General features: G+C 41.8%; 1 protein-coding gene across 4 annotated transcripts in view; it reads right to left on the reverse strand.

The window, feature by feature from the left end:
- Positions 1–4,052, reverse strand: part of LOC141809624 (shisa family member 6) — a 72,525-nt gene extending 68,473 nt beyond the window's left edge. For 2 of the 4 annotated variants that reach the window (XM_074696729.1, XM_074696726.1), the window contains exons 1-2: positions 3,806–4,050; positions 2,471–3,373 (exon numbers count right to left, since the gene is read on the reverse strand). In XM_074696729.1, the coding sequence (XP_074552830.1) occupies positions 2,471–3,030 (560 nt within the window). In that variant the 5' untranslated portion in view covers positions 3,031–3,373; positions 3,806–4,050. Of the gene's footprint in view, positions 1–2,470; positions 3,374–3,805 lie in introns of all 4 variants that reach the window. The other 2 variants (XM_074696727.1, XM_074696728.1) reach the window with 2 other exon arrangements.
- Positions 4,053–11,538: the final 7,486 nt, after the last annotated feature.

Genomic DNA, 11,538 nt, shown 5'->3' on the forward strand with positions numbered 1-11,538 from the left:
GCATGCACCTGCATGAAATAATACCCAGGTAGTCATCTTTCGGTCTTGCATAAATAAGAACACACTGTTCTTTTTCACTTCCTGCACAGACACCTGAAAGAACTCCTTCATATGTTGCTAAATCTCAGGTAATCACCTCATTATTTTGTATCTTATCTCAGATAGAGATCTAGTAATAGTCTGAAACTTCCACAAAACTCAGGAGACCCTTTTTTTGAGTCCAGTGAGAGACAGAAAGTGAGAACATCTTCAAGCAGCACTCTGCATTAGACAAACCAAATCATTTCAAATCCATACCTTGAAATATAATAATGCGATGTAATAAAATGCCTTTGCACCTCTAAAGACATAATTTCCCTCCTCTGTCAGGTGAAAGAAACCAACCTTTGAACATGTGTGACTCCTTATATGGACCTGTGCACATGATGGAAAAAAAATTAACAGACTGGTTTCTTCCAGGACACAAAAGCAGAATGTCGAACAAAATAAAGATAATAGTCAACATTTATAAATCCTTAGTGCCTCCGTGATGTCAACACACTGCACACAGCCATTTGTTTAAAACCAAAACAGCCACAGGATGTGTTTTTTTATGCTTCTTTCACGCTCATCGAGCAATTCACTGACCACTAACTGCACCCTGAGGGCCTGGAAAAATATTGTCAATGTAGAAGCAAACACTCATATCAGGACCATCACTCATTATGGCTTTCAGTGGCATTTACTCAGACCCTCTGGGGACACAAAAACAGCGCCCATCCCCCTCCACCGGGACCGCCACAGAATGGGAACTGTGCTGCTCAGAGAGGTATTCAGTGGTGACATTTTTTGACTGGACAGCTCTCGGGAGGAGAGTAATGGCATGTGTTAAAGGTCATGAACCGTTGTGAACTCATGATAGAGCGGCTGTAAGTATACATCACTTCTGTCTGTGGGATAGATTTCTTCTCACATGTTTTAACAGGAGCATATGAGGTAAATAAATAAACAATACGAGCCGTTTTTCCCTCCCAAGCAGTTAAATACTGTAGCTTTGTCGGCCTGATGCTTCAGAATTCAACTTTATAGGTTTGATTTCTGGATGCCAGCTTTTTAAAGTCTCAGACAGTTCTCCTGAAAAGACTCACTCAGAGTTCAGCTTTATAAAACATTAAGCTCCAAGTGCTTTAATGTGAATAAATGTGAAAAGCTGCAACAAATTGTGCAGAAACTGAGCTCAATGGCTGAGTTTTCGACCACTTTTTGGGTTGGATAAAAATCAGTTTTTGGAAAGATGAAGGTCTGGTTACCAGCACCGTCAAGGTGAAAGTCTATGGTTAGCATTTAAAGAGGGGATATTGAGAATTTTTAGTTTCTATTCTGTCCCAATGGTACCTCCTCAGTAGCTTTACATGAGAAACAGCAAAAAAAAAAAAAATCACTCATAAATGTTTTGTTATAGCTGCTGTCTCTTCAAGGCCCCCCGCTCCACAAGCCCCCCTTCCCTCTGATTGGTCAGCCCTCTGGAGGCCTGTCAGTCATGAACCAGTCATGCAATGACCTCATCATTTCATCAAGTTTCATGTAGATGTCTTTAAGATCTCGTACTATTTTTAGAACAGACTGTTTTGAGCAGTTTAGTACAGATTCCAGGAACCAAAGGCCTCATCAACCATGAGTTTGCTAAAGCTAATTTATGCGTCTAAACATTACCAAATTGGGACCATTTTAGCATTTAATGGTCACCAGCTTTGCACAACTTCCAAAGCCACAGCCAAGCTTCAGTAGACCTAGCTATAAACTGGATGGTCATATGGACGTTGACCTCACTACATGTGTGCAGAGTTATGCGACAGGAGCCAGGAGTCCCCGCCCATGCAACTGAGGATTAATCCAACCCTCAGTAAGATGATACAGGAGTAACACAGAGACACAGCAGACAGCTCCCAGAATATAAGGGTCAGTATCATTAAACATCCTGCTGGCCCACTTAGAGCTGACAGACAGGCACATCGCGTACTTTTAGGGGATCAAACCATGTGTCCTCGGGCGTGTCTGCTTTTTAAACAGTTAGACAAACAGAAGATGACTTCTTGTGGAGTCAAATACAAATTTTGACGTCATTTTAAAGGTTAAACTCTCTGATTGAATCTATAGAGTCTAAACTCATTGGTGTCAATAACATCAGAAACCTGTCTTTGTATTTTTTTAAGATGGGACAGATTTAATTGGTTTTCTGTGGGCCTGTAGATCTTTAACCCTTATAGGGTTCTGGGACACTCCCTCAGTTATTTGAGGAGACAGTTTTTCACATTTTTTCTGTCACACAACATTTGCAAATAAACTCACTTCTCAGGGATTGATTTGCTTTTTGTGGCGTTATAACACAACTTATAATGTTTCCAGGAGTAAAAAAGTTGCTCACGTTGTTATTTTTACACTTAGTCGTCTAAGTTTATGTGAGTTGGAACAGAGATGATGGTCTTCTTACCTGTGCACGTTCATCTCCTGAGGAGGCTTGGTTGCTTTATCATAGGCAACTTTGGCACAAATCCCAATGGCGATGATGAGCGCAATGACCCCACACGTGATGTACACCGTGGTGTTGGTCTGGTCCAGCTCCGGGTCGTACGTGTCACCTGTGGGCGCGGGTGACGGGGGCTGGGTTTTGATCCAGTCTGGGGTGTTGTAGTTGGTGCAGATCCTCTGCTCCAGCCGCTTGCCGCGGTCCGCGCAGCAGAAGCGCAGGAAGCAGCTGCCGCAGCAGAAGCGGTGGTCTGTGTTGTTGCACGCGAACTCTTTGTCGTACTGGCCGCTCACGTCGTAGTAGCCCAGGCAAGTATCGTGCTGCACCGCGGGAGCCTGGACCTGCGTGATCCTCCCTGGCACGGCGGCAACCAGCGGGATCGCGGTGGTGCTGCCGTTGACCTCCTTCACCTTCGTGTTCCTCCGCGGCGGTGTTTTGTTCTTTTTATTTGCGATGGAGGTGCACAGGACATTCAGCGGGTCTAAGCAAATCAAAAGCAGCAGAAGGAGCTTTATCCCCATCATTTGAGGACGCGCTGGTGTTTGTTCTTTGGCCTCCACTCTTTCCTCTCTTTCCTTTGAGTCTCACTCTTCCACTTCTTACCGAGTGGAGCTTCTGGCTTGGTGTTTCTTCATGGCAGGTACTCCTTTACGCGCCAACACGTACTTGAACTGGCAGATTTTGAGCGCCTCACAGTTAAAACGCATCCTCTGACTATGCTGCTATCCAGTGCAGATTTTTTTTTAGCAAAAGTTCACTTTTACCAAAGTCTCTCTTGATCTTGGTGGCAGGGGCGCAAAAAGACGGAAAGTCCTGAGGGGAAATTTCTCTTTCCTCAAACAGGAGCTGCTGGTCTGGATCGAAGCTCTGTGGAGAGCAGAGACATGCAGGAAAGGTAAAACATGTATTTATCGCAAGATTAGAATCAATAAGAAACTTTTTCATCAAGCAGAGCTCGTAAAAATGAGAGTATAAACCATTAACTGTCTCTGAGAGGACTGGACTATGTCAGCACCACGGACAGCGCCCAAGTTTCAATTTGGATGGTTGGAGTGTTAACGCGTCAAAAAGTCAATGTTTACACCTTTTCTGTTTCTGCTCCACCAAAAACACAACAAATATCCACAAAACTAAAAGAAACGAATTCTTAAGATGTAATTTATGCAAAAAAGAAGCTACCTGGAAGCTTATTCTTCGCTTTCTTTACGCGTAAACTTTCCTTTAATCTCACTTTGGAGCGGAAACTTCTCACAGGAACAAATCTGAGTCGAGAGAAGGAGACGAAGCTGAAAGACTTACCGGGATGTCGGTGTCCAGTAACAGGGTTGTCTCAGCCTCTGCCACTGAATCCAAGAGCCTCAGCAAGACAAGAGGCGAGACCCCTCTCCCTCTCTCTCCTCTCCTCTCCGGCCCGCCTCCCTCCACCTCCGTCCCTCCTCCCCTTTTCCCACGTCACACAAACAGGTACTTCAGTTGATCATCAATCGGCTTGTTTCGCTCACGTGCCTTATTCTATATCTCGTGGAGGTGTTATACAGACGGTAAGTGTGTTCTGCACGCGGCGCTGCTGCTGCTGCTGGTGTACAACCACGCGCCAATAAACACAAGCTGGGTCCACTCACCAATCACCAATCACGCCCGGTGTGTATGTGTGCGTGCGTGTGTGTGTGTGTGTGTATGTGTGTGTTCAGGCAAAATATGCCTGAGCGGCTTTGCTTCAGGATCATGAATCTTGAGCCCTGACAGAAGAGGTGGAAATTATAATTTTGACTTTCAAAATAAAATCACTTGGAAGTTGATCGAATGAAGGGCTTTAGGGTGCAATCCTGGAATGAAACAGAGATTTTGTTTTTCATATTTTCTGGTCAATTTCTTCTCTTTTAAGTTCTGAAATAAGAATCTAACTTTAAACAGCTGGACAGAGTTTGTATTTTTGTTATGCTGAAGGGTTTTGTTATTCGTTTCCTTCCTATTGGGATTATTGGTCTAAAATGTCTCACCGTTTTCCCTTTGTCTTATAAACTTTGACATTAAAGGCCATTTATGATTCCATAAATGCAGCAAAAATTATTAAATGCATTGAAAATAAGTCATTTTCTGGGGGCAAGATGCCATTTTCATATCGTCATAAATGTAGTACTGAAAGCTTTTCGTTATAATCTTAAACCATAGATCAATGATTAGAACAGTGTATCTTCCTAAAGGCCTCATTGGTAGAAAGATTTGCAGTGAAAGGTTACAGTTAGCATTTAAAAAGTCTGTTTTTCACTTCTGATGGCGCTTTAATGTGATTCACTTACCTGGTGAAATCTGCTCAAACCAGATGGTGAATTCAGCCACATTAAAACCTCTCTCACAGGTAATGTGACAGCATAGAGAAATCATTTTGAACTGACTTTCAGATACTTTGCCGTCATTGCCTGAACTCCTCTGTCCTCCTCTCAGTTATTATCTGGCATGTCAGAGCTCATCCATCTGCTGCGCAGAATAAAACCTCTGCCAACATTTATTTGTCTTCAGCAGCTCCAGAGCTGTTTGATCAAGGTGAACGCTGCTGGACCGAGGCCTGCTGTTATTACTTTTACAGCTGAGGTTCAACCTGGGCCAAGATGATTGTATTCATGTGAGTATTGAAGCACGTTGAGGTTACATCCTAATGAACCACAAACTACTTCCTGCAACAAGGATGTCTTTAACAAAGAGAATGACTCGAAGAGTACTTCCTTCTCGTTTAGTCCTGTCTGGTTCCTTTTTTGTGTAACATGCTTCCTCTTGCGTCCTTCTTTCTTGCTTTGCATGCTTTCTCCTTATCTTTAATTCTTCCTTGTCATGCATACATGCTTCCTTCTTGTCTTTTATTCTTTCTTTTTCTCCTGCTTCCTTCTTGTCTTTTATTCTTTCTTTTTCTCCTGCTTGCTTCCTTTTGTTTTGTGTGGTTCCTTCATGTCTTGCATGGTTCCCTTATGTACGACATACATCCTTCTCTCCTTGCATGCTTACTTTCTGTCTTTCATGCTTTCTTCTTTTCCTTGCTCCCTTTTTTGTCTTGCATGCTTCCTTTTTGTACTGCACACTTCGTATTTGTCTTCCTTGCTCCTCTCTTGCCTTGCATTCTTTCTTCTTGTCTTGTTTCCTTTCTTCTTGCTTTGCATGCTTCTTTCTTGTCCATAATGCTTCCTTCTTCTTTTGATGCTTCCTTCTTGTCTTACATCCTTTTTTTTTTTTTGTCCAGCATGCTCTTTTCTTAGCTTACATACTTTTATTGTTTACTGCATGCTTTTTCCTGTCTTGAGTACTTCTTTTTTGTCTTATATTCTCCTTTTTTGTTTTTCTTGCCTTCAAGTTTTACATGTTTTCAATTTTTTTGTCTTGCACAGAATCAGAGGACTCATGGCTGATTGAATCATTCACTTCTGTACTCCAGTTTTAGACAATCAGCTAATTTTACTCTGGATGAAAGACTATTTTACCTAAATTGTGAAACCACTCTTTCTTCCTCCCATGTGACCGACTCATGCACACTTTGGAAACCAGGTGTGATGGACTCCCTTGTGGCCCTGACAGCACCGCACTGATAATATGACAAGCAGACAAGAAAAAGGGCACCGAGCTTTTGATGAATGTCTTTCCACACTGAACGCTCCGGAAGTCAGCTCTTGCAAATTGGCCCTCCGTTCTTCTGTCAGTCAAAACGGCACATCAGATGGCATGTTGAGCACAAAGGGAAGAGCGATTGTCCATTAGTGTTAAACAGCTCAGAGTGCTCCACGCTGGCCTCAGCAAAAAGAGCTGACAGGTAACGACGGGGTCGACATTGGCTGAAGAATAATGGTGCTGTGTTCCAACAGAAGAATGAAAGAAAGGATGAAACCAAAGAGAGATGGAGCTGCAAGCTGACAGAATGAAACAATGGAAGTGAGAGAGGAGGAAAAACTGTAATATTTTAAACCACAGGGCTGTTTAAAAGCACTCCATCAGAATACAGGACTGAGTTCAGAAAGCAGATGTCTTAAAGTTTTCTCAAAGAAACAAACGATCAGTTCAGCAGACGGACTAACATCATTCTCTGAAAGGCTGGATTGTTGTTTTTGTCAATGGAGTCTGATGGCTGAGAGGACAGAGATGAAACAACATCAGAAAACACTCACACAGGGAGAGAAACACACTCTTTACGGCTCCGTGGGAAGGCACTTGACAGCGCTTGCCTAGTAATTGTCACGTTGATTAGTATCACAGATATTTGCCCCACATTCCGTCTCACTCGCTCTATATTTTGTCTTTCAATCAGGGATTTTATGTGGGTCTTGATTTGGCTTAGCTCAGAGCACCAACAGAAATGTCTGCCCCAGTTCCGGTGCAGAGGGGAATAGCTCTCCTCTGACACCAGGCCCGTTCGAGGGTCCGCTCCATCGCCTTTGTTAATGAGCCAGCTCCTCTCAACGTGTTTCATGCAAAGTGAATCTTTAACATCGTTTTGGTATGGCTGCATCACTCAGGGGACCACGAGGCTCTTATCCTGCCGACCTTGGAGGTGTCTGATCCTCCATACTGTGCCTCTTGACTTTGAGTGCTTGCATTATGATCTTAACTTTGCTTCAAATATCATGAAATTCTCACCTTTTTAAAGCATATAGAAAGCATACTGTGCAGCTGAAGAGGGAGGAAGGAAGAGACAGAGTGAATGAAGAGTGCAGAAAGTACTCAGTATGGATAAAATGAAACAAGAGATCTCTAAGAAAAAGAATCCAGTTTTTTTAATGTGTCTTTCAAAATAAAACTCAATGTTCTTTTTTCTTTTAGGAACACATTTGGTCCGAGACAAACATGTAGCTGACCACAAGGTAACCTTATGGTGAATCACCATAAATTAACTGTATAAAAAAAATAAACTATTGCTAGTTAACTAAGGAAGGGGCGGTTTACTTAAAACAAGGTGTACAGTCAGTTAACGCCTTATTTTAAAAAAGACCAGCAGGTTGATAGGTTCTTGTGAGCAAGATCTTAGGAAACTTTTCCATGGGCATGCAAGTTTCTCATGAGCACAGTTTAATTCATGGTGCACACAAGAACCAATTTTTTTTTTCTTTTTTTTCTGCAAGGTCACCTTTTGGGCTTCATAATTTCAGCATTTACCTAAAGTAAAAAGAATTTTGATTCATTTCTTTTACTATTTCCTCCTATTTCTTCTTTTCCTGCAAGCTTCCTTTTTGTTTTGTCACACCTTTTTATGTCCACCATGCTGTCCTCTTGTAATGCATACTTCTTTCTTGCCTTACATGCTTCCTTCTTGTTTTTCACGCTTCCTTCTTGTTTTGCATGCTTCCCTAGTCTTGCATCCTCCCTTCTTGCCTTACATGCTTACTTCTTGTCTTGCATACTTCCCTATTGTCTTACATGCTACCTTCTTGTCTTGCAGACTTCTTTCTTGCCTTGCATGATGCCTTCTAGTTTTGAATGCTTTCTTCTTTTCTTGCTTACTTCCTTTTAGCCTTACATGCTTTCTTTTTTTATGCTTCCTTCTTCTTTTGCATGCTTCCTTTTATTGTCTGGCATACTTCATTTTTGTCTTACATGATTCCTTCCAGTCTTGCAAACTTTCTTCTTGCCTTGCATGCTTCCTTCTTGTTTTGCATACTTCCTTTATGTCCTGCACATACCCTTCATGTTCTGCATACTTTCTTTAAGTCCTGTATGCATCTCTTTTATCCTATTTCACTTTAAAAAAATCTTCTTTAAGAAAAAGGACACTTTGTCAAACTTTGAATCTGATGATTGTTAATCAAGTCTCTCTGGAGGCCGAAGCAAACATTTTGTCTAATAGATGAGATTTAAACTGGTGACAGGGTCCCTGTACTCTCTGACTGCTCCACTCTGCAAACCCACCTGTCAACAAAACTTTGGTTCCCAACGGGAGGACCTCCTGATGATCTGATGAATTATTTACTCAGTATTATGCAGATGATGAAAATCTTTGATGCCCTGTTTTCATGGAGAGTGCTCCTCACACCCTGCTGGGAATATGTCAGATTGAGAAAAGTGAAGTTTATTTGGCGTTTTTGATGAAGGATGCTGTGATGTAGCGAGGCCTTCTTAATTCAGACTTGTTTCAGTCAGAAGGAGGCTCATAGTCCACCTGTCTGACACACCTGACTGCTCTGTGATGCATAGAGGAGGATTATACTCTACATTTACACCCCAGATTTGGACCCCAGCGACTGGATTAGTTGGACCTTATAGAATACTAAATGAATTTCTTAAGAATGCAAAGTGGGGTCAGGGGAAATTAAAACTTTCAGCATCTTTGTTTGTTTCTATCTCTGTGTGTTTGTGAGGCCTCGCTGAACCTCAGATGGATGGAGTGAAAAGCTGCAGAATGTTCTCAGAGGGGACTGAGGAAGTGAATACCAAATTACAAACTCGAGAAGCAGACTTTGTGTGTGTTTGTGTGTATGTGTGTGTGCGCATCAAACCATCACAGGTGTTTTGTGACACATGTTTTTATGAGAAGACATCTGGCCGTCAGAGTCGGAGCAGTTTTAAGAGTAAACACTGTCTTAAAGAGGGACGTTAAAGTAAAATGATGCATCACCGCTCTGCGTCAAAGTCAAATAACGATAAAACATGTTTTTTTATTGTCGCAGAGGAGAGGCTCATTCACACAGGCTGTCACGACTCCCCCTCCTCGTCGTGCTGGTTTGCATGACTGAGAGAGAGATTGGAGTGTGATGAAAGACGCCAGAGGAAACAGAGGCCTCGGAGAGCCCATGATCTCCTCCTCTTCATCACTCGTGCAACACTAATGACCAGGAGGGACTGCATTAGAGGGTGTGAACTGGGCTGCAATCATCTTGTTTAGCTCAGATTGAGAGGCTAAGCTAATTTCAACCCCAAAACCGAGCAGACGGTAAGTGGTGAAAGGAACCCGTTAGTTTGTGCTGTGTAAGGTTAAATCTGAGATCATTTGATGCTGTGTGTTGGGCTCGCTTACATATTTATGTTCCAGTCAGATCGCCAAGGTCCTCAAATGCTTCCTTTTTAAATATCTTCCAAAGAGCTGACAGTTTTTTGCCTCGAAACACTCAAACTCTGCATCTAGGGAATACAACAATGAGCAGCACTTTAAAGATAAACAAACTAAATCATTTCTCAATCTAGTTGAACAATTCAGCCTGGCCAACAATGAGTTTCGATAATATCCTCAACTGTGACACCTCCTTTTTACCACTTCTGGCTCTACACACTCCACCCCCAGGGCATGAACCTCATTAAAGAGATCTTGCAGGTTCCAGAGACATCTTATGAACAATTCTGGCTCTCTGTCCAATGCAGCTCTGAAAACTTTATGGGGAAGGGATCTCAACATAACTTTTGAAGAAAACGATCTGTAAACATTTGGTGGAATCACTAAATAAGTCTCCAGGGATATCAAAATAAGGCTGGTTCAAAATCCTTCATTGATTCCACTAGTACCCAATAAGATTATTCAAACACTGGTCTGTTGGAGGTGTGAAGGGGAGTTGGGTACCCTCACACATGCCCTATGGCCATGTCCAAAGATTCAGACATTTTGGAAAAAGGTTCATGAGATTATCACAAAGGTCATAAGAATAATTTTTGAGTTCTGCCTCAGTCTTTACATATTAGGCAACCCTAAACCCATGGCCCATACCACGAAAACTCTTACCCAGTTTGATTCAGACCATAAACTGTAAAAAATAATCTGCCAATATCTTGCTTGGCTCAATGTGAGTTGCCACAAAATATGCTCCTCCTGGTGTCTGGGTGCAGTATAGGTCAAAATCTCTGTCTCTCCAGTCATTCCAGGCAGGAAGTAGTTAAACTTTAAAAAATAAATACACCTGGTGGAAATATTTCTCACATTCGCCTGCTGTGGTGATGTCAAAATATTATTAGGTTGCATTTGTTCAAGTCTTACTCACAGTCCCTCATAGTCTCTGCTGGACTCTGGCTTCACAATGGCTGCATCTGTGACGGAGTTGTATTGGCTTCAAAACTATACAAAGGTAAAAGGTGAGAGCCAAACTCTCCAATCTTAAGACAGTCTATTATTCAGACAAGTAAAATGATTAGTCATACAAACATTTGATATTTAGAAAGTGGAAAGACAGAGAATGCCTGGGATTTCAAGACTGGCTCACAGAGCTAGGTAAAGTAGCCATTTCTGAAGGAAAAGCTAACAGTAAAAAAAAATGATGAAATGGTGAATATAATAAGAAACAGAGAATGTTTTTAAGATTGTATTCTTTACAGGGTAGCTAAAATGTATCTGTATACACTCTGATCACCTTGGTCTGTTTTCATGGGGTTAGCCTTGAAATGGAGATGGAGGTGGGCTGGGAGTAATAGAGGGATTACATGGGGCAATGAAGAGACACGCAACAGTGCTGTGGTTGTCTCCTAGAAAGACTGTTTAACGTCATCGAACATAGACTATTTTTACCAGTCTTGGAAAACTAAGCAGTCTGCTTAGTTATTTATTACATTTCATTTTGTTGTTTTTATTTTGATGTTTCATTTCCATAATAAGATTACGCATCTTAATTTTGCCTTATTTTCTAATTATGTTTTCAGAGTGGTTTTGTAAAAAATTAAAACTGAAAGCTTGAGTCGTTAGAAAAAAGTTTGTCCTTTTTATTTTTATCATTTATCTGTTTGTTTTTGTTATCATAATTTTTAAAAAATATTTTTTGTGAAGCAAATTGAGGCTTGAATGTATGAAAGGTGTAAATAAAGATTTATTCGAGCAAATCCTAAAAAATAATTGTCCTCTATAACAGAACCCACCAAAGAGGGGCTCTGGGTCCTCGCCCAGCGCTGTACTCATGTGTGACATGGTGGTGTTTCTCTAGGACCCTCAGCTCATGGATGTGAGGCCATTATTTGTGTTCAGCAGGCCTGACAGTATCCGGGGAGGATTACTGCAGCGTGTCGCTCCCTCGTGTCACTGCTTTTGTTGTTGTTGTTGTTGTTGTCCGCGCTCGTGTTTGTGCCTCGACTTCACAGGTACGACG

The sequence above is a fragment of the Halichoeres trimaculatus genome, unplaced genomic scaffold, assembly GCF_033239565.1.
Source record: "Halichoeres trimaculatus isolate MK-OKI-2021-1 unplaced genomic scaffold, fHalTri1.1 fHalTri1_scaffold_20, whole genome shotgun sequence".
Lineage (NCBI taxonomy): Eukaryota > Metazoa > Chordata > Actinopteri > Labriformes > Labridae > Halichoeres > Halichoeres trimaculatus.